General features: G+C 41.3%; 1 protein-coding gene across 6 annotated transcripts in view; it reads right to left on the reverse strand.

Annotated features, from left to right (window-relative positions):
• Nucleotides 1-18,111: 18,111 nt before the first annotated feature.
• The window catches only part of RAD18 (RAD18 E3 ubiquitin protein ligase), a 103,145-nt gene continuing 96,823 nt past the window's right edge, over nucleotides 18,112-24,433 (reverse strand). For 5 of the 6 annotated variants that reach the window (XR_006195133.1, XR_006195132.1, XR_006195131.1 and 2 more), the window contains one exon: nucleotides 18,862-18,964. Coding sequence is in view for 1 of the 6 variants with exons in the window: in XM_042910054.1 (XP_042765988.1) it covers nucleotides 18,862-18,964 (103 nt within the window). In the remaining 5 variants the exon portion in view is untranslated. Of the gene's footprint in view, nucleotides 18,965-24,433 lie in introns of all 6 variants that reach the window. The other variant, XM_042910054.1, reaches the window with a different exon arrangement.

Raw genomic sequence — 24,433 nt, forward strand, 5'->3', positions numbered from 1 at the left:
CTACAAATATTCTTCCAAAACAGCTTTAACAGCTTTAAAATACAACATCAGGGGCGCCTGGGTGGCTCAGTCAGTTGAGAATATGACTCTTGGTTTTGGCTCAGGTCATGATCTCAGGGTCATGAGATCAAGCACCATATTGGGCTCTGGGCTAAGTGTGGAGTCTGCTTAGGATTGTCTCCCTCTCTCTCTCTGTCCTTCCTCTGCTCATACATGTACATTCTCTCTCTCTCTCTCTCTCTCTCTCTCTCTCTCTCTCTCAAATAAAAAAAAAAAGGCTTAAAAAAAGGCTTAAAAATGCTAACAGTACACGCCCTGCACACTTCTATGGATCCGCCCCCTCCGACACAGCCCACTTTGGCAGGAGTTTTGGGCGGTTGCAGGTCCCCTCCCACAGCAGTCCTTGTGGACCTTGATGGCACCAGATGCCCTGCCCCTGTGTTCTCCTGCTCCCTCTAATACACCCTCGGCCAGAGCCCACCCGAAGTGGTGCCAGAAGCCTGTCAGCATGCAAGCAGTTTTGACAGGGGCCAGCACCACTCCAAAGTGACTCCAGCCCTGAGGAGAGGGGAGGATCACCACATACACCAGTACAACTGCAACCCCAGCAGTGTGCTGGGGGCAGACATCTGGTCTGACTGCAGGCCCCACCCACCAAAGAAAGCTTCTCAGAAGACAATATGGGTAAGATGTTATACACAAACCTAATGGTAACCACAAATCAAAAACCATTAATAGATGTGCCAAAAATAAAGAGAAAGGAATTTAATGACATCACTAAAGAAAGCCAAAAAACCATGAGAGAAGAGAGCAAGAGTAGAAAGGAACAGAGAGGAACTACAGAAACAACCACAAAACACGTAACAAAATGGCAATAAGTACATACCTATCAATAATTACTTTGAATGTAAATGGACTAAATGCTCCAACAAAGCAGGAAAGAATATCCAGTAGAAAAAAACACAATCGCTTCAACAAATGGTGTTGGGAGAACTGCACAGCAACATGAAAAAGAAGGAAACTGGACCACTTTCTTATACCATAAACAAAAGTAAATTCAAAATGGATGAAAGACCTAAATGTGAGACAGGAAACCATTAAAACCCTAGAGGAGACCACAGGGAGCAACTTCTTTGACAATGGCTGTAATGACTTAATAGATATGTCACCTGAGGCAAGGGCAACAAAAGCAAAAATAAACTATTGGGACTACATAAAAACAGAATGCTTTTGCACAGTGAAGGAAACAATCAACAAAATTAAAAGGCAACCTACAGAATAGAAGATATTTGCAAATAACATATCCAATAAAGGATTAGTATCCAATGTATATAAAGAATTCATAAAATTCAACACCCAAAAACAGTCCAGTTAAAAATGAGCAGAAGACATGAACAGACATTTTTCTAATGACATATAGATGGCCAACAGACACACAAAAAGATGCTCAACATAATTCATCATCAGGGAAATACAAATCAAAACTACAAGGAGATATCACCACACACCAGTCAGACTGGCTAAAATGAACAACACAAAATATGACAGGTAGTAGTGAGGATGCAGAGAAAGGGGAACCCTCTTACCCTGTTGGTGGGAATGCAAACTGGTACAGCCACTCTGGAAAACAATATGGAGTTTCCTCAAGGAGTTAAAAATAGAACTACCCTATGATCCAGCAATTGTTCTACTAGGTATTTACCCAAAAAAATACAAAAATACTAATTTGAAGGAATGCATACACCCTAATGTTTATAGCAGCATTATCAGCAATAGCCAAATTATGGAAAAAGCCCAAATGTCCACCCACTGATGAATGGATAAAGAAGATGTGGTATATATACATACAATGGAATATTATTCAGCCATAAAAAGAATGCAATCTTGCCATTTGCAATGACATGGATGGAGTTAGAGACTATTATGCTAAGCAAAATAAGTCAGGCAGAGGAAGACAAATACCAAATGATTGCACTCAATTTAAGAAATAAAACAATCATAGGGGGAACAAAGAGAGAAGAAAACCAAGAAACAGACTCTTAGAAAACCAAGAAATTATACAGAATGAAACTGATGATTACCAGAGGGGAGATAGGTGGGGGATGGGTTAAATACGTGATAGGGATTAGGGAGGGCACTTGCTGTGATGAGCACCAGGTGTTGTATGAAAGTTTGAGTCACTAAATTGTACACCTGAAACTAATACTATGCTGTATTTAACTAGAATTTAAATAAAAAAAAAATAAGATCCATCTATATGCTACCAATAAGAGATTCATTTCAGACCTAAAGACATCCGCAAATTGAAAGTGAAAGAATGGAAAAGCATTTATCATGCAAATAGAAATGAAAAGAAAGCCAGGACGGTCATATTTATACCAGACAAAATAGACTTTAAAACAAAGACTGTTAACAAAGAGCACCTGGGTGGCTCAGTTGGTTAAACAGTTAAACATCAGACTCTTGATGTTTTCTTGATGTTTCTTGATGTTTTCTGAGAATTTCGGCTCAGGACTGAATTTCTCATGGTTATGGAATTAAGCACCCAGGAGAGTGCTTGGGATTCTCTCTCTCTCTCTCTCTCTCTCTCTCTCTCTGCCCCTCCCCTGCTCACATGCACACACACTCTCTCTCAAAATAAATCAATAAAAATTAAAAAAAAAAATGAAGACTGTAACAAGAAACAAAAAAGTACACTATAAAACCATAAAGGGGACATTCAACAAGAAGATACAACTGCACATATTTATGCACCCAACATGGGAGTATCCAAATACATAAAGCAGCTAATAACAGACATAAAATAAAGGAAGTGATAGTAACAAATACCATATGGTTTCACTCATATGTGGAATTTAAGAAACAAAACAAATGAACAAAGAAAAAGGGAGACAAACCAAAAAACAGACTCTTAACTATAGAGAACAAACTGATGGTTACCAGAGGGGTGGTGGGTAGAGGATGGGTGAAATAGGTGATGAGGATTAAGAGTACACTTATCATGATTAGCACTAAGTAATATATAAACTGGTGGCATCACTATACTGTACACCTAAAATTAATGTAACACTGTGTGTTAACTATACTGGAATTTAAAAAATTAACATTTTTATTTACTTTTGAGAGACAGAGAGAGACAGAGTGTGAGCAGGGGAGGAGCAGAGAGAGAGAGGGAGACACAGAATCTGAAGCAGGCTCCAGGCTCTAAGCTGTCAGCACAGAGCCCAACGTGGGGCTTGAACCCACAAAGTGCAAGATCATGACATGAGCCAAAGTGGGACGCTTAACTGACTGAGCCACCCAGGCGCCCCTGGAATTAAAATTTTTAAAAACTAAATTAAAAAAAGAAACAACCAGGGGAAAAAAAGGCAATTAAACCCAAAATAGGCAGAAGAAAGGAAATAATAAAGAACAGAGTGGAAATCAATCAAATAGAAAAGAGCAAAACATTGGAGAAAGTCAATGAAACCAAGATCTAGTCCTTGGAGAATACCAATAAAATTAATAAACTTCTAAACAGTCTGATGAGGAGGAAGAAAGCACAAATTCCCAATTTGTGGACACGTAAATTCCTCATTAGTAATGAGAAAAATGACATTACTACAGATTCAACAGAAAATAAAACGACAACAAAGGAAACATGAGCAACTTTCTGTCTATAAATCTGACAATTCAGATGAAATGGATGGATTCTCTGAGGCTACTAAAGTTCACTCAAGAAGGAACAGGTAACCTGAACAGTCCTATATGCATTAGTAAAGAAATGGAATATGTAGTTAACAATACACACAAAGAAATTTCCAGGCTCATATGACTTCACTGATGAATTCTACTAAATGCTTTAGGAAAAAATAATACCAATTCTACACAAAATTTTCCAGAAAATTGAAGAGGAGGAAAAAGTTCCCAAATCACTGCACAAGGCCAGTATTACCCTAATACCAAAACCAGATATTATATCACAAGAAAAAGAAAATTACAGACCAATATCCCTCCTGAAAATAGATGCAAAACATTCTAAACAAAATTTTTGTCTATTAAAACCAACAGTATATAATAACACATCATAATCAAGTGGGGTTTCTCCTACTTTTGTTTTAGCCTTCAAAAATCAATTTACGTAATTTAAAAATTTAATAAGCCAAAAAAGAAAAAGCATATGATCATCAATAGATGTAGAAAAAGCATTTGACAAAATTCAATATCCATTCCTAATAAAATAAAAAAAAAACTCAGCAAACTAGGAACAGAAACAAATGTATCCAACCTGATACATACATCTGATAGAGAACTTATATTCAGAATAAAAGGAATCCAGATTGGAAAAGAAGAAATAAAACTGTCTTGATTAGAAGATCACATGATTCTATGTGTAGAAAATCTAATGGAATTTATAAAAAAAAAAAGCTATCAAACTAGTAAGTTCAGCAAGGTTGCAAGATACAGGGTCAATATCAAAAATCAATTCTATCATTATAAGCTATCAATGCACAATCAGAAATTGAAATTTTAAAAAACTATACAATTAACTCTTACAGTTCAAGATTAGAAAAACAATTTAAAAATGGGCAAAGGATCAGAATAGACAAATTTCCAAAGAAGACACAGAATTGGCCTTATTGGCCAATAATAGAAAAGACAGATGATGACAAACACTGCAAAGAATGTGGAGAAACTGGAACCCCAATTCACTGCTGGTCACTTTGGAAAATAGTTTGACAGTTCCTCAAAATATTAAACATCTGATCCTGAAACTCAATTCCTAGATAAATATCCAAGACAAAAACCTATGTTCACATAAAAACTTGTATGCAAATGGACATTATTTCAGAGTGGTCAAAATGAGTAGAAGCAACCCAAATATCCATCAGCTGATGGATGGATAAATAATACATGCAATGGAATATTACTTAGCAGTAAAGAGAAATGAAGTTCTGGTACTCATCACAACATGCATATAGCCTGAAAAACTTATGCTAAGCGAAAGAAGTCAGACACAAAGGACAACATATGGTATGACTCCATTGCTATGAAATGTACAGAATAAGGACATATACAAACAGAAGGTAGATTAGTTGTTGCTGGGAAGGATGGGAGAGTTGCAGGTGACAGATAAGGGGTGAAGGGAAAATGAAAATGCTCTCAAATTAATTATGTCAATGGTTGCACTACTCTCCATATACTAAAAGCCATTGAATAGTATGTTTTAAATGAATGAATTATACATTAGGTGAATTGTTTTTCAAAAAATCTGTTAAACAAAGTTGGTCTCCAAGTGGTAGGATTCCTAGAAGTTGGTTCTGATCCTTGTAAGAATCTCCATGGAAGCCATGGACATCAACTGGGCTTGTCTGAGCCCCCAGGTAGGGCGGTGGCAGCTTCAGAACAGCCTTACTGATGCCTCAAAGAAACTTCCCAGCAGTCCCTCACAGAGCAGGAGCCATTACTCCCCACCCAGCAACAAAGCAAGACTCTCAGACTGGAAATTGCATGTCACCAGGACGCAGGCAGTCTCAGAGCTGATGGCACCGGCTTGACTAAGCCCCACAGCCAGCCACTGTGTGCACTCAATCTTAAGGTTCAGAGACTCTTCCCACCTTAGAGCTGTCCAGTCTCAGAGTCTGTATTTTCTATCCCGCCTCTGAAGCACCTGAAACCAGTGCCTTTCATTCCTGGCTGAAAGCTGTGTGGGAAACAGCTTCTCTTTCCCTTTGCTGACCAGTGGGGTATCCATTGACACCAGGGGTCCCCCCTCCATTTGAAGCTGGACTGGATGTGAGCTCTCATTTCAGAAGGGAGGGACACATGAGGAGTGTCCAGCTTAGGAATGCCTTCGGTGGCCCTGACCTCCACCCTTCTGAGGGGGAGAAGCCTCTGGGCTCCAACTAGAACAGCCCCACAGCTGGGACATGCCAGATCAGGGAGGACATCAGATGACCGAGCTTAACTCGGGAAGCCTCGTTTCACTGTTCTTTCACCATGGGGGAAGCTGAGACCTTGAGTGGTCTTGTTCAAGGTCTCCTACAGCAACTCCTGCCTCTGAAGTGGGAACGTCCCCCCATCCTGAGGAAGTAGAGAAAAAGCCCATTTGGGGGGTTTGGGATAGCTGTGCCACGGAAGTGAGCAGAATGCACTCAGAGGGACTACTTTCCACCTCTCTTGGACGCCCAATGTGGGCGGGTGGTCAGGGGCCCTTTATAAGAAGAGTGGCCTCTCCTTGTAGCTCCCCCTTTCTGCCCCAGATCAGAACAAAGGCACAGACCTCCAACCCCCAGAGGGCAGGTCCAGCAGGCCAGGGACAGGTCAGTCTCCTCTCCTCTTAGGCCTCTGGTTGTCCACAGAGGACAGTGGAGGCTCCCATGAGGCCTTCTCACAGGGTCCATGTTAGTTCTCTTCGGGTGAGAAAGAGACTGGGCTCCTGAGGCAAGGCAATGGGGGGACCAGCCCACAATTGTGTGTGCGTGCTGATCTTCAGCAGCTGCCTTCCTCTGTTTTGGTGCCAGGTGCTGAAAACATCATCCTTAACTTTAGGAGGTCTCCTTAATGGGAGACCAGAGGTACGGTGTTCATACCATCCTAGGTGCACACAGAAAGAACACCAAATATCTTCTGTGAAGGCCTCGCCCCTTGTCCCCAGGATTATTCTAATCATATTGCTCTCTGTGAATTTGCTGCATGCTATTCTAATTAATTATCCACCAACCGGCTGGTTTCCCTACTACCAGGCGGAGTTGCTCATGGGCAAGGATTGTGCCTTATATGCCTTTGTATTCCTCATGCTAGGGGAAAGCAGCACCTGGAGGAGCCCTGAGATAAATGTGAACTAAATGTAGAGCTGGGGTCCAGACCTGGCCTCCCTCTGTCCTCAGGGAGGGACTGGGAGTGATTTCTGCACTGTGGTCTGAGGCTCCGCCTACCCAAACCTGCTCCTGTCCTCCCTCCTCCTACAGGTGCTGGAAGGCTCTCCCTGCCTTGTCTTGTTCCCTCACCCTATTATCCCTCACGGGTGTTCCTCAATAAACCTCTGGCCTATCTAAATCTGTGTTGGCATCCACTTCTGGGAAAGCCCGAACTGATCGACTGTGACATAGGGGCTCTCACGGCAGAGATCTGGTTGGGGGGTACAGCAAAGTCAGAGCAGCAGGCATTTTCCAGGGGGCCCTAAGCATCCCATTCCTGACTCTCTAAAGAGGCCTAGATCATGACACTTGACTTCCTCACCAGCTTGATATGGTTAGAAAGCTGGAGGTCTAGACTTTTTTCCTTTGTGTTTTATTTAATTTTGTTGCTTAAGTTTATTTATTTTGAGAGAGAGAATGAGAGGGGGAGGGGCAGAGAGAGAGAGGGAGAGAGGGAGACAGAGAGTCTCAAGCAGTTTCCGCATGGCCAGCATGGAGCCTGATTAGGGGCTCGAACCTACAAAACGTGAGACCATGACCTGAACCGAAATCAAGAGTCAGACACTTAACCAACTGAGCCACCCAGGTGCTCCTAGCCTCATTTTTTAAAATGAATCACATTATCCAACAGGTTAAAGGCATGGTTTTTGGCTGTCAGAGAAAACACTCATGACAAGTGCTGCGTAGTAATTCATCCCCTTAGAAGTGCACACAAGCTTCCAGGGAAGCCAAGTAGACAGCACATGGACTGAGATGACATTGACCCTGATGGTGCCTAATCACTCCTAAAACCCCCAACCATTACCAGACCGCAATCAGGCATCCCGGTGTAGACGGGTGCATGAGTGGCTGAAGGGAGGGTCAGAAGAGCCAGGCGGGCCTCAGGGCTTACAAGGAGTGTCCTGAGAATCAGGTGAGAATACAGACACAGTTGTCTCCAGGGAATGGGGACACTTTCTAATCTTAGCTCTTCTGTGACAGGTGACATGCCTGAGGGATGGAGACCAATGGCAGACCCCCCACCTATGACTATCAAATCCCATTGCTTTGATGGAAACAAGACAATGCATAAGTAATATCTACAGGAAACTGAGAACTTGGAAACCAAATAACAACAGGGTTTAGCCAGTGAGAATGATGCCTTCTTAACACAGTTCCCATTTTTGCCTTAATTACCAAGATACTTAAACCTAAATTCAGTCAAATGCCTTTACTTATGCTCCTCTTTCACCCATTGTAATCCTACTTCCTAATTATTGCATTATGGTGTCCAACTTTGTAAGCACCAAGGTGAAGGTGGAAATGTTTAGGGATACAGCCTGGGGTTGTGACATTGCTCCCCCTCCCCTCGGGGGCAGGAGTTGTTTGAAGGGGAAGCCCAGCAAAGCATTCACTGATGGTTTGCTTGGTAGTTGTGGTTTTGTATGTGTTTATCATACAGGAAAATTACTTTTTTTTTTTTTTTTTTTTTTTTTGGTGTACAGTTCCATTTGATTTGGTCAGTGTTGATCAACATGGCCCCATACAGCATAACCCACTTGTGCTGCCTTCTTACTGATAGCACAAGCCCCCGGCACTGGTCTGGGCAGGGTCTGAGGAAGCTCCATGCTGACCCAGACATTCACGGGAGCCTAAGAATATATTCACTCATCCAACAAATCTTTGTTGCTATTTTTATACTAATTTTTATCATACTTCATCCACTCTGGCACTTATAAAGACAAACCAGATGAAGGGCTCACAAGGTCAGGTTCTATGGGATCCTTTGTGATCTGTCAGTCCTGTTTAGGGGAAGCAGACACTCTGGGAACCATGGCATCCTAAAGTAACAGTGTGAGCTATCCAAGATTTCCAAGCACCTTCACGTCTATTCTCTTCTCAAAGCCTGCCAGGTTGTGGTCTTAGAACTCCCTGTCCCATATTTTTATTATGCAGACACATATTCATGCCTTTTTTTCCTTAACTCAGATTCTAAGCTTCTGAGTCAAAGGGCCAGAGTTTATACTCATTTGGAAAAAAGAGGTTGAAAGCAGTATTTAAACTGAAGGAATTAAAGGGGGATAAACTATCAAAACCCTGGACCCTTAAGAATTTATCATACAGATAAGCGCGCGCACACACACACACACACACACACACACACACACACATGCAATATTTATAAAAAGAAAATATTAGAAATCTAAACATCTCTTAATGGGGAGCTGATCCAGACATTATGGAATGGCAATATATGCAATCCTATGCGGCCTTAAAAAAGAAAAAGGATACTTGATTAAATGATATATAAAAAGATACAATGTTCAGAGGAAAAAAGCAAGGTACAGAACAGTGTATATTGTATGTTACTGTTTGTGAGAAAAAAAGGGGGGGACTACATATTTTCTTGCATGTGCATAAAATATTTTTTAAAAATCCACCGGGAGAGATTGGCTCCAGGGAGAGGAACTCAACAGCTAGAAAATGGTGGTAGCAGAGAGATTTTTGTCCCTTATGAATAATGAAGCATGAGAATGTATTGTTTACAAATAATTAAAATCTTAAATAAATTAATTACAGGCAGTATGAAGATACTGCTACTCTTCCTATAAAAGGGCCAGCACTATTCCATGTATAACTGGACACAAAAACTTACTGTAATACCGATCTGGACTTTCCTCCAGAAAATGGGAAAGACAGGAATTGGTGGGCCCATTTTACAGGTAAAGAACATAAATGAAAAAGCTAAAGGACTCACTCAAGATCCCACAGTGAGCTACAAACAGCTTTAACAGGGCATTGGGACCCAACCCTTCATCTGCCCAGGTAGAATCCCAGCTTTTACTTTCACTGTTTCCCTCCACTGGGTGATGTGGAGAGTACGCTTTCTCTGTCAACTGAGTACTTCCATCTGTAGCACAATGCCATTGACCTGGGTAGGCTCGGAGGTTGATTTCAAACTCCAGTTTTATGACCTCTTGTTGAACAAGAAACCTAAAACAATCTCAGGCCTCTTTTTCTTTCATGATCACAAACATTAATCCTTCAGACGCCCCTTCATCTGTCTCCTGATGAGAGTGAGTCAATATACACTCCCAGAACAGAGCTTTGTCTCCAGAACAAAACATCTGCTCTTGTCACAAAAACTCCAGAGAAAAGAGATGGTAGTTCTGAACATTTCAATATGACACAGAGACTCTGGGATCATTTGTCAAACCAGAAGGAAAGCTATTAACAAAATCCTTGAAGGCACCCAGGAAGCCAGAGTAATAGCTTTTAGCATTAGGAGTTTTTTATCCGTCTTAAGTGAAGATTTGTGTGTCCAACATGCAGGTCAACATGGTTCAAAGCAAAATCAAGTTTGGGCCCAAAAAATAAGACTCTAGGTAAGCATTACTTAAAGATAGAAAATACTTACCATGGCTGAGGTCCTCACTGATGTTCCTTATAACATTTTTTTAGTTCAAGAGTATGTCCACACTAGAGTAACAAACTTCATAAAGTCAGAAAAGCATTTAGTGTTGTAATCAAAGAAGCCAACATTAAAGATTACTGTACAACTAAGTGAAGATACACGGAGATGCTACTGAGAGTCATGACGGTTTGGAATAAGTGATGAACAGTTCGCGTAAATGATGTTAACTGGTGTGATTTTCATCCTATTGAACTGAACACTTCCAGGACAGTTGAAGACCAGGCAGAAAGGAAGACAGGAGCTGAGGAAAGGAGGAATGGCTGGGATGGCCCCCTGACCCAGTTAACTTATCTCTCTGCTCGTCAGCAAGGACTCAGTCAATACCTCTTTAGTGCTGGGCTCCCATGCTGTTCAGATCACTGGTGGTCTGGAGGTGAGCCCCACAAAGACAGGGTCCGGGATCTCACATTCCAGCCAGGGAAGACAGACCACAAACAGCTTTTCGTTTTTGTTGACAGTTTCAAACACCTACTGTAGGTGTGTAGGACACTCTTATAGGCACAGGAGACACAGTACGAAATGTGACAGTCCCTTCTCCCACAGAGCTCTCGTTCTGGTAGGGGAAAACAAATAACTCTGGATGAAGAAAAGAAAGATGAGTCTGGGACAGACAAGGACTTGTGCAAGGAAGGGAGTATTTTAGAGAGGTCCAGGAATGCTTTGATGAGGTAGCATTTGTGCAGCTGACTGATGAGAAGCAGGCAGTCATGTTAAGATCAGGAGATAATTCCACGCTGAGGAGACACAGTAAAGGCCCTGAAGCAGGAACAAGCCTAGTGTGTTGGTGTAGTGACTGCAAGGTCTGGGTGGCTAGAGCCCAGCAAATGGCGGGACAGTAGACAGGGATCAGGTCAGCAAGGGCAGTATAAGTCACGTCAAGTCCAATTTCTCTAAGAAATTTGGGCTTTTTGAAATACATTTGAGGAGTTGAAGGTGTAGAATAATCTGTCGTAAATACTGCATGTGTATTCTTGGAATAAGTCTTGACCTGAGTCTCGGTTTCTGTATCTATAAGGCTTTACTGTTGTAATGACTGAGTTAACACTGACAAAGCCCTTAGAAAAGTGCCTGGCAAACAAGACACACTATGTAATAAACATTAGCTATTACTAAGTTCAGTCATTTATATGTAGGGATTCTTGGTATATTTGGCCTTTTGGACCATCTTGTCTTATGTTTTCACCACACTTTTTTGTAGTTTTTTTTTAACTTTCTTTTCTGCCTGGTAGTAGTTTGATATCACATTCTCCTTAATCCCATTGTCTGACTTGAAAAATACTACATTGTTTCTATTTACGAATAGTTACCCCTAAAAATCGGAGATGGGCCCTTGGCTTAAAATATAGGTCAGTGTCTCCCAAACAACTACCAAGGGCCTCAGAATATCTTTAATAATTATTCTGGCCTCCCTTTCCCACAGGCCAAGTTACTGTGTAACACTTTAATTCCAACTTGTTTTGACCATGGCCCATTAGGTTTTTCTTTTGGTCTGTCTTTACTTAGATTTGCCAATGTGTTTACCAACTTCTCGGCTCAAGACTGCCTTTGGCGTCTCACTTCTCCCTGGGTTCTAGGACATTCTTCCTAAAGAACATCCTTTAGTAAGTGCTGTTGGCCTATCGAAATTTAGTGGAGTGCAGCCTGGGTCTCTCAATCTAATATCTTGCATGAGAAACATGAAAATTTAAACATAACTATCCCATAATTCATCACCAATCCATTTTTCACTTTGCAAGAAAAAAATCCCAGCCTGACCAAGGTAAGACTTTGAGAAACTTTTACTCATCTCTTCTCCACTTCTGAATAGAAATCAGCAATAGTCCAAACCATATGATTCTGAAACAGATTGAGGCAAAATGGGTCTCTATAAAGCCTGTATTTCTGTAAAACTGTGACGAGGTGCGTAAGATGCCAGCTTCACATAGTCTACCTCCTCCTTCAAGCTTTTAGCTTGTTTAGATAACTCCATGCCATGAATTGAAAACATGATATAAACTGCTCTATACAGAAGTCACGGTTTCAGAAACTAATGCTGCCAAATTAGAAAGTTTTCAGCAGGTATTCTTTAGAACTCAAACTGTTATATTTAACAGCTTCATTCGACTATGAATGTGAGGTTACCCAGAAGTGCATTCTGCAGTTCAGACATGCCGTTCAGCATAGAAAAGTCAGGGCTACTCTAAATGGTGCACCAAAAAAAAAAAAAAAATTATAAAATCCATTCAAGGTTGTGATGCCGTTCTCACACAACTGAAATGGAAGTAATAAACAATGCCCTGTGGAAGTCAGGGTTTCACTTACGAAGCTTGTAGTTTCAAAGCTGCAATACTGGGACCAAAAAGAGTCCCCTGCCTGCTGGTACTCCTGAGCCCACCCGGTGCCCCATTCAAGTGAAGACATTTATAAGACTTTGCCAACTGTGTCACCTGCTCATCTGTCTCCAAAGCAGCTGGACACTTCTCTGGCCAGCACTAGAAAAATGACAGCTCTAGAATCTTGCCAGAAAATGTATCCAGCTTGGGTGTGAAATGTAATAAAAGGGTTCTCTAGCCATCCCCCTCAGGGAGCCTATTAAAACAGTATTAGAGTGCCCAAAGTACTTTGGCCTTCTGCTTGCTTATAACCCTACAGAATTATCTTTTCTCAGGCCCCATCAATTGTGGACCCATCAGCTTTGACAGCTAATAGAAGTAGAAGCCATATGAAAGTTTTTGCACTTGCTGTGAAATTCCCACAAAGAGCTCCAATATATCTCTTAATGACCATTATTTTAAAACACAGACTAAATCCCCTTTAGAATTTAATATCTTAATGTCCTCTGTTGTGAAAACAACCTGCCAATAGATCTTGTTAAGAGTTAGTATTGCAATAATTCCATTTCTGGGAATCTAACTCAAGGGAAAAAATTCTATTATTATTTATAATTGGGAAAAACTGGCAGTAATGTAAATGTCTAGGAAGAGAAGACTGTGCAAAGGTGGCACATGATCCAGATGGGCTCATGACACCATCACTCAAGAGTACTGATAATGTACTGTGAAAGTGTTCTGTGCGAAGTGACAAAAGCACTGTGTGTGGAGTCAATCCTGGCTAAGTCATATGCAATTCTGACTTGTCCGGCTTGTCTGACATAGTCGTGAAGTTAGTAGACACATAGGCACATATTTGCTTAAGTTGACTTCCATGAATATTTTAATATTTGGACCAAAAAGTCAGAAGGTACCTGCACAGTTTCCTGGGGATTAGGACATAGAGGACAAAGCAGGACTACGGTGATTAACATTATCCCCTCGAACTGATTTTTCAGTTCCTACAGAGCTTATAGGCAAAATCAAAATCCCCCTATTACATATTTTCATAGGGCCATGTACCTCTGCTTTATTTTACTTATCACAATTGTAATTTGTATAATTAATTAATGTCCGTCTACCCTTGTGGTCTACAAGTCCCATTATGGCAGGGTCTGTTTTGCACTACTATCTGACATGCACTCATCATAGTCAAGGAAAGGCAGAGGAGAGAAAGAGGAAAGAGAAGATAAAGGGGAAAGGGAAAAAGAAAAGGGGGTAAGGAAAGAGGGAGAAGCAGAAAAATTTTTATGAAGGACACAATGGGCCCAGGTGACAGCACACTATCGGACTGGGGGAACACACTTTCATTGCTTCCACAGAGAACACAGCAAGGCAGAGAATCAGTGAAATCAACAGGAGTAGAGGGATGCCTTGGCATCCCAGCAAGTCAGGATTCTCTGGCAGGACCAGCAGTGCCAGAGACCACTGACAAGGGTGACAGATGCCCAGCAGGAATGTGGCAGGAGAGCAGCAACATACTGAGGCATGGACTTGCTCTTATATTCTCAGTAGCCTGAGGCCAGGGATACCTGGACATATGGGGAATGGGATGGGGAAATGCCCCCATAAGGCCCAAGTGTAGGTAGCCAGTAACAGGAGGTGTTAGTGCCAGTATGACCTGTTTATAACCTCAAGTGGTTATTGCGAAGGACATCTGATATGTTCAAAGACTAAAACCAAAGAAACGTTATCAAAATGGTCATGAATTCAATGGCTATGCTGGTTCCCCCCTCTAATGTTCCTAATTAATTACTTTTATGATAAAAAGAAACACATAACAGGAAAACACTGTGTCTCATTTCAAGAATTGCTATTTTCTTTTAGCAGAGGCTAAGAATTTTGTAATCCACCATTTCTGCCTTTTCCCCAGTTCTAAGAAAACTCAATTCTTGAGTTCAACCACAGCAATCATCAGTGTAGTAATCTAGATCATTGTTTTCTTCTCATTCTACAGACCGAGAGCCATAAGAAAAAAAATTTTTTTTCTCCAAAACCTCTCTTGTTTATTCCTGTTGACCAGAATCTTTGCCATGCTGGGGAGGAAAATTTTTCCTCTACCCTTCAAAGTTTCTTCCAGCTGGTGCTAACAATTAAGTTGACATGAGATACATTAGCAGAAGAAAATCAAGTTTAATTTTGTATGTATGGGAACCCCACATACACGAGAGGTTCAAAGACAGAAAGGTAAAATGAAGTATATATGTCATCATGAGCTAAGGAATGGGATAGGGGCCTGGAGGTTCAAAGACAAGGAAGGCAATTCACAGGTTAATAAGAAAAAGCATATGTTTTAGATGTAATTAGATGTTTATATGAGATATGTTACTCAGATAAAATTTATCTTTGGTATTAATTCTAACTCTGGGAAAGACCTCGTTTAAAATTCTTTTAGACAGTTAAGGGAATGGCAAAAAGTTTCTCTTGGGCCTGCAGGGTCTCAATTGTTCAGCTCAATTACCACATGCCAAAGTGGCACATTTTAGGGAGACTTGCTCTGAACCTCTTCAACCACATGAGTTACTTCTTAAATATATACTACCCTCCCTATACTACTCACATTGTCTTATGTGTATGAATTACTTTTTCAACTAGACCACTGACTCTCAATGAGGGGTATAAAGAAGAGAAAAGAGATAAGAGGATAAAAGCATGGTCTGTCAGATGAGTTCAACCTGGAGGTCCCTTTCTAAAGTACACAGCAGCTCACTTACACCATCCCAAACCAAAAACATCACTGCCATTGTGGGATGACGTACTCATGGGAGCTGTTAATACCCTGGATGGGAGTTAGGAGGTAAAGAGAATTAATAAATAACCAGTGGTGAGGATCACATTTTCACCAAAAGATGAATTTTGGAACCAAAAGCTTATTGGTTTCAATCCTAGATCTAACACTTAACCTAAGTTCTGCATTCTCAAATGGAAATAAAATTACCTTTCCTTCAATAATGAGTATTAAATGTATCCTAAGTGCTGACAGAGCTCAGGAAATGCCCTTTAGGAATCATTTTTCAAGTAGACTTGGGAGTTCCTTTACACCAGGGTTTCTCAATCTTGGTACCATTGACAATTTTAATGGACCAGTTAATTCTTAACTGGGGGGTATCATGGGCTAAGCTGTGTTCCCGGACCCTGCCATTAATATATTGAAGGTGTAACCCCTGGTACCTCAGAATGTGAATGCATTTGGAAATAGGGTTGTTTTTTTTAAGTTTATTTATTTTTGAGAGAGAGAGAGAGAGAGAGAGAGAGAGAGCGAGCGCATGAGCAGGGGTGGGGCTGAGAGAGTGGAGGAGAGAGAGAATCCCAAGCAGGCTCCACACTCTCACTGTGGGAGCCTGACACAGGGCTTGAACGCATGAACTTTGAGATCATGACCTGAGTCAAAATTTAGAGTCAGACACTTAACTGAGCCCCCCAGGCACCCCTGGAAATAGGGTTTTTAAAGTGATAATTAAGGTACAGTGAAGTGTCATGGATGGGCCCTGATCCAACATGATTGCTGTCCTTAGAAGATTATGACACAAATGTGTGCAAAGAGGAAAGATCATCTAAGGACACAACAAGAAGGTGGCCATCTACAAGCCCCAGAAAGAGATCTGAGAAGAAACTGACCCTACTGACAACTTCATCTTAGACTGCTACCCTCCATGAACTGGCAGAAAAAAACCTTTTTTTCCTTTTAAGTCACCCAGTCCATGGTACTTTGTTATGGCAGCTTGAGCAAAAACTCCATAGGGGTCACCCTGTGTGTTGCAGGATGTTCAGAAGCATCCTTGGTCTCTATCCATTCATACCAAGGGCAATCCTCTAACCCCACAGTTGTGACACCTAAAAATCTCTCCACAAACTGGAAAAAGCCCCTTAGGGGCAAAATCTTCTTCCCTGCCCTACTGAAAACCATCATTTCAGATGGCCTCTGGTCACCTCTGTTTTCCCAGTGCTCAGCACAGTAACTGCTACCTAAGAAGATAATCAAATATTTACTGAATAGTCACTTGCCTATTTCCCTAACTTGGGTCTCACTACTCTCTTGCAGACTCCTTTTGCTGTGTCAAAAATAAAGAAAAAGAAACAACAGACCCAAGGTAGAGTCACTTGCCCCCACAACAGCAACTAAGACTTAGTTGCATTGTAGGAACGTGACCTTTAACCAATCCGGAATTTCCTGATCAGCACTAGTGAGGTGACCTGCATGAGAGACCACCTCCCCTTGCCCCAAAAGGAATTTGACTAAACCATCCTATATTTTCTTTTGCTAATGACTTCCTTGTCCCACCTCCTTTCTGCCTTTAAAAACACTCCATTTTGTACAGTTCCTTGGAGCTCCTTTCTACTTATAGATGGGATGCTGCCTGATTCATGAATCCCTGATGTTGATCCCAATTAGATGTTCAAATTTACTTGTTTGGATTTTGGGGTTTTTTTGTTTTGTTTTCTTTTTATAGCTGCAATTAAAATAGTGATTATTTCCAGTTTAATTTATAGTGGGTATGCAATTTTTAATGAAACAGTTTTCGTTTTAGCATAATTTCTGGCAATTCGGTGACATAAATATCACATCAGTGTTAAACCTTATTTTGCTTGATATTGCTCACTGACCTCACATCAGATCCTCTGGTCAATTTAGTGAGTGGTGCTACTTTTAGTTTCCTTAATGCACCACTCATAATTAAAAAAACATTTTTTTAATGTTTTTTTATTTATTTTTGAGACAGAGAGAGACAGAGCATGAGCAGGGGAGGGGCAGAGAGAGAGGGAGACACAGAATCTGAAACAGGCTCCGTGTTCCGAGCTGCCAGCACAGAGCCCGACGCGGGGCTCAAACCCACAGACCTTGAGATCATGACCCGAGCTGAAGGCGGACACTTAACCGACTGAGCCACCCAGGTACCCCTGCACCACTCATAATGTAGCAGATGACATGACCATGACAAATTCTTATATAACCATTTGAAGCTCAGAGAACTCAAAAGGAAAACAAACAGCCATTTAAGTGTGAAAACGCTGAACTCTAAGTCATAATGAGACTCCACACATTATCCAGAAACCCAAAAGCATACCAAAAAGCCAAAGTCAATGGAGTCATTCTTTGCAAAGGGGAAGTCACAAATGTCTCTGGCACATTCATAAATTTGTCTTAACACTGGCACGTGTACTGTCATGTTATTTGAAAGCGGATGTGTTTGGGCTGGGTAGCGATGTGGGGGCAGGGAAGGGACAGGAGGGCTGGCTCTGAGATGCCAAAGAGAGGCATTAGGAACTCTGGAAGGAACTGGGAACTGGTCTGGTGGACATTTTGCAGAGACAACAATTTCTGACCAAGCCCTTCCAATGATTTGTAGCTTGTGCTCAACTATTCACAAGACAGTTTTCAGGGCATTATTTTAAATTGATACAGAATCTATTCATTTACAAAATCCATTTATTGCATTCTTTTTGATTAATAGCTAGGATTCAGAGTGTTAAAAATTTGATTTATCCAAATGAAAAAAAAAAAAAGACTAACATCATTTTGAAGTGCCATTTCTGAAGTATATGCTTGATGTTTCAAAGTTATTGTTCGTGACTTTAGGTTCCAGTACCCAACACCCTACTCCAAATAACAAACGACTACATTAAACTCCGGCAACGACCATCACGTAACTGCTGTGACAGGCATGCTGGCATCCGGGCATTAGGAGCTGACATGAACCAAAGAGGTGATTTATGACATCCTGCTTTTCCAGAAATGCAGAGGCTCTTAACTCTTCAGCTGTTCCTTGTGGCAAAGAGGTTGAAAAGAATCATTTTGTCAAGTTAGTTTCTCCATGGAAGAGGAGAATGCCTTTAGGACATCCTGATTTAGAAACAAAACCACGCAAAACTCCTTTGCCAACGTCTGTGAACCCTGCAAAGCTGGCAGATGTGTGGATGTATTTTTACAGAGAGAGGTTTTAGAGACAGGAGGTTAACTAACCAAGTGAGGATGTTCTGTTAACTTATTTTTTCCCAGGAAAGACAAAAAAAAAAAAAAAAAAAAAAAGAATGACAATCAGCTACTTATCATATTGAGAAGTTAACCCCTTCACTTGGGCATTTATGAACACGAAGTCTGCCTGGCAACCCACAGTGGCACACTCCACCCACCACACTGGAAACGTCAGCAAAGCCCACGCTAGTTCCTATTCCGTTTATTTCTCGGCTCGATCTCAGCACTCTCATCTGATCTTGTTCGACGATTGAACCTTGGACTCATTTCTGCGTCTTGAAGATCATTTCTGAAAATGTAAAAAAGGAAAACAGCACCTTAGAAAATAACGATCATGATTCTTCCACGGCAGTTTCTAGTTAACATGTGCTTTCACGTGCACTGTTTTCATTTAAACCTCCACATAGTCCTCTGCTCCACTGGCTAGTCTATTACAATAATAATTATTAGCATTTTTAAATACATTTTATAACTGACTTAGCAAAGATCACAGGCTGTAAGTGACAGAGGCAGGAATTGAACCCCTTTCTTCTGAATCAAAATCTAGAATAATTTTACACTTTGCTTAACATGAACAAAACTGGAAAAAAAAAAAAAAAGTGCTCCTATCCTAACAAGGCAAAGTCAGAGCACAATGAAATCATTCTCCTAATCCTGAGAGCTGAGGTTGTAAGGCAACCAAGAAAACAAAATTTCAAAGAAAGATAAGCCCCACCAAAGAGAGATGGGCCACACAAGTTCTCACTTTTGACACAGCACCGGAGGAAGGTGGCTGTTGTCCAACCAGGTAAGAGGTTATCAGCTAACATTTTAGTGAATTCTGAACTATGGGCTAGTACTGAAAGGCCCTAACACAAAGAGAGGCCACATGCACTTGCAAGCTCTTTTCCAGGAGCCTCCCTCAAATGCTCATGAGAAAAACTGGGAGCAGGGCAGGAGACTGAGGACAGCCCACTTTGGTGGCACTGGATAAAGCTGGTGAATGTGGGGACGGGGGTCAGGCAGAAAGCCCTACCTCTTCCTGGGATTGTTCTCTTCTATGAAGTGAAAGCTTTCAGTTGCTGAGGGAAACTGAATGGCCCATGGCAATCGGGCAAAGATCTAAGGTCTCTGGAGGAGGAGCGGAGGTAAAATCAATCTGCATTGAAGGACAGGAAATCAACCTGCACTGAAGGATAGGAAATCAATTGCAAGAACACTGGCAAAGATACTGTCCTGCCGAGGAAATGGTAGAAATAAAAACCTCTACCTCTGGAGGAAGGGCAGAAAATCATCTTAGGCTGATGTTCTCAACACCAAGCGGAGCCTGGGTTAAGGCAGTCTGACAACCATGGGAGAGGGGGTGGGCAGAGAAAGCTCCGCCCGCAAGATCCAGGCACATGGGGCCTGCCAGAGGCCTGCCAGAGACCACAGCTGGAACAAGAAAGAGAGAGCTCCAGCGGGCCCCCACCAGGAGCCAAGCACCAAGTATTAGGGAGTAACAGTAAACTGCTGAGGGAGAGGTATGGGCATGGAGAGAGGCCCTTCTGGGAGGCAGGCATGCAGACAAGGCTGAAAGGTCAATTGAAACAAAAGCAGTGAACAAAACCTTTCTACAACCCAGCCCCCACACTAAGCACAAGGTAAAAGTAGCCCACTTGTTGAAGATCTTGATGCCTCTGATATCCACTGAAGGTCATGTTAGGAACAAGGAAATTCCAACCTGGGTCAACTCCCCACACTAATGGCCTGACAGAAGAAGCAAGCCTGTTTCCATGTGGAAACACTATTTTAACTCAGTATCTACGGCCCTTCACAGTATGTCTAGCATTCATGCAAAATGTACAAATGCACAAAGAAAAAAAAACAAATAATAAGTCCATCGTCAAGAGATAAAGTAACCAACAGAAAGACTCACATGTTGGAAACTTTAACCAACTGATTAATATGATAAAACCTCTAGGGAAAAGCTGGAGAACATACATGGAAAGATGTTTAATGGGTGGCTCTGAAAGACAAAGGTCATTACTGTCCCTCCCTCATGGTACCTCCCAGAGTCTAAAAGGTTCCTCCCCAGGTGTCAACATTGCTGCTTTCTCCACCTCCACAAAATTAGCATGTTCCTTTTTCTTAGCTGTAACTTTACCTTTTCTCCACTAATCCCCTACCACACACAGTCCTTTGACCAGGAAGAGTCAAGCTTAAGAGGAAAAAGAACATTTTCATTAAACTTTTCAGAGACTCATTATGTTCCCCACTTTGACCCATGTGGGCCAGAGCAAGAAGACTCGGTGGGTCGTATACCAAGACAAGTGCTTACTATTTTTTATTTAGGACAGGGGTTGGCAAACTTTCTGTGTAAATGACCAGATATTTGGGGCTCTGAGGGCCATATAGTCTGTCGCAACTCAATTCTTTTAACACAGAAAGAACCACAACCAGGAGATGTATGTGGCAGACAGTAGGCCAGATGCCCTGACCTAGAACCACAGCATTCCAGCAAGTGAATCCAACAAGCTTAACCAGAATTAAGTCTGAATTCTCTAGGACCCCTCTTGGCCAAGCTGCCACCCAGAGGGTGTACCAATCTGGCTAGTATATGGTTGCCATTAGGAAAAAGAAAAAAGCATCATGCCTAGGAATAGCTGAGGAACCCTGGGTTTCTGAAATAGGTCAATATAACCCCAACATGCTTTTTGCCCTAATCATTACCCAGAAAGCGACCCAAAGATAATTCCTTTCTGGGGACAGCAGCATTCAGTGACCAAACTTCCTTACTAAGTTGTGTGGACCAGGAGAAGGTGAGGGAGTTGGTATTTTTAAAGGAGGCCATTTCAACATTCAATAACATTAGATGCCTGTGGATTATAGGGAGGATAAAAGGTCGAGTGAATCCCTTGACCATCAGCCCATTATTGACTCCAGGCATTCTCTTTGGAGAATGGGCTCTTATTATTGATATGTTCATGAGTAACCTAGATGGTTCAGTTAGCACCTGTCAGGCTTGTTAGTCTCAACACGGGGGATCTGCCAATCTGTGGCCTTCATGATCACGTTTATGATGTGTTCAACCTTAGTTACCTCTTTAAAGGCTCCATCTCCAAATATAGTCACATTGGAGGTTAGGGCTTCAACATATGAATTTTAGGGGAACACAATTCAGTCCATAAGAGCCTCCGTGGACCAGGCCATTCAGTTGTTGTTTTTGTTTTTTTTTTTTTTTAAGTTCATTTATTTGTTTTGAGAGAAAGAGAGATCACAAGAGAGAGGGAGAGAAATAATCCCAAGCAGGCTCCACACTGTCAGTGCAGAGCCTGATGTGTGGTGAGATCATGACCTGAGCCGAAATTAAGAGTCAGGACACTTAACGACTGAGCCACTTAGGTGCCCAGGCCATTCAGTTTTGACAAGAACCTAGTAGCAAGCAAAGAGCTGTTTTTTCAAAAGGTGTATAGCTGGTAGCTATGTGAGGCTGGACACAAGTCCAATATCCCAAAAGGTGCCTCTAGCTGAAGGCCGCCTCCCTTTGTCAGAGTCTCCAATCAGGAAAATCATTAGTCATAATGACTTGTAGCTCTGAGGGGTCATTAGGGTTGTGGGAATGCAAGGGTATTAGCACTTGTCTGTGTGTGGCTCTTCCTTATCAGAGAATTTGCTCTGGCACTTACCGGATGGGGAACTATAAGTACACAACACATCAATTCCCACATACATTCAAATTTAAAAACAACAATAGTACAATGAATTAGCCCAAAGGACCCCACCTACAAGGTCACATTAGCTTCCCCATGGTGAACCTTATCCAAACCCCACAAAATGAATTCAGGCACTTCCTTTCTGCACAGGACAGGGCAGGGTGGTGAATCTGGTACTTATATCCAGCAGAGCCATCAAATCCCTTCCCAAAGTTCAGCAACACATCCAGACTGGTACAGACAGCCTTTCATCTCCCTTAGGGACAGGGGAGCCTCAGCTCCACTTCCCATCAATAAAGCTAGAATAGCCAAAACAATTCTAAGGAAGAAAAATTTATACTGACCACGATAAATGCTGATAAGGATACAGAACAAGAAAAATTCTCATTCACTGCTGGTAGGAATGCAAAACGGCACAGCCATTCTAGAAGAAAGCTTGGCATTTTCTCACAAAACTAAATATAGTCTTACATACAAATTCAGCGATTACACTCCTTGGTATTTTCCCAACTGCACTGAAAACTTATGTCCACACAAAACCCTGCACTTTCTTTTTATTAAAATATAATAATAAACAGCACTTTATTCATAATTGCCAAAACTTGGAAGCAACCAAGATGTCCTTCATTATAAAACTGCAGCAATGAAGACAAGGTGTTATTGGTGAAAAGACAAACATATAGATCAACAGAACAGAACAGTGATTCCTGAAATAGACCCACACATATATATTCAATTGACTTTTGATAAAGGCACCAAAGTTATTAAATTGGGAAAGGATAGTTTCTTCAATAAATAAAGCTAGAGAAAATGGAAACCCACATGTAAAAAAGAAAAATTGAACCTCAATGCTTATTGTGCATCATTTATAAAAATTAACTTGAAATAGGGGCTCCCGGGTGGCTCAGTCAGTTAAGCGTCGACTTTGGCTCAGGTCATGATCTCCCGGTTTGCAAGTTCGAGCCCTATGTCAGGCCTGGAGCCTGCTTCAGATTCTGTGTCTCCCTCTCTCTCTGACCTTCCCCCGCTCGCACTCTATCTCTCTCAAATATAAATAACACATTAAAAAAAAATTTTTTTTAATTAACTTGAAATAGATTATAGACCTAAATATAAACCCTAAAATTTCCAGAACATAATCGAAAACCATTGGGTTAGGTAAAGATTTCCTAGGTAGGACATAACAAGCACAAAATATAAAAGAAAAAAAAAATGATAAATTAGATTTCATCAAAATTTAAAACTGCTCTTTGAAAAACACTATCAGGAAAATGAAAAGGCAAGTCACAAAGTGGAAGAAAATATTTGCAAAATACATTTCTGACAAAAAAGTCAGAAATTTCAAAAGTAAAAAACCACCCAACTTACAAAATGGGCAGAAAATGTGAGGAAGCATCTCATCAAAAGACAGGGATGGCAAACATGCATGTGGAAGGAAGTTCAGTGTCATTAACCTTTACAGAAATGCAAATTCAAATGACAATGAAATACTGCTATAGATCTATTAAAATGGCTTTTTAAAAAAACATCGTCATCAAGTACTGGCCAAGATACAGAGCAACTGGAACTCTCACTCCTGGTGGAAAACAGCTGGGCAGTTTCTTATCAGTTGAACATACACTTGGTATATGATGCACTAATGCCAGTCACGCTAAGGTATTTACCCAAGAGAAATGAAAACTTACATCCACACAAAAAACCGCACTCAAAAGCTTACAGCAGTTTCATTCATAATCCCCCAAATCTGGAAACCACCCAAGTGCCCATCAGCTTTTGAATGTGGTACAATCTTACAAAGGAATACCAGTCAGCAATGAAAAGGAACTACTGATAGATGAAAAATATGGATGATTCTCAAAAGGGTTATGCTAACTGAAAGAAGCTAGACACAAACAACTACGTTATTATTTGGTTCCATTTACAGAACATACTGGAAAAAGAAAAAACTGTTGGGACAGAAGGCAAATCAGTGGTTGCAGGAACCAGGAAGGAAACTGAATACAAAAGGGTACCAGACAATGTTTTGGTGTGATGGAAATACACTATATATCAACTGTAAATAGTGGCTACATTGCTATAAATGT

The sequence above is a fragment of the Panthera leo genome, chromosome A2 (genome assembly GCF_018350215.1).
Source record: "Panthera leo isolate Ple1 chromosome A2, P.leo_Ple1_pat1.1, whole genome shotgun sequence".
Lineage (NCBI taxonomy): Eukaryota > Metazoa > Chordata > Mammalia > Carnivora > Felidae > Panthera > Panthera leo.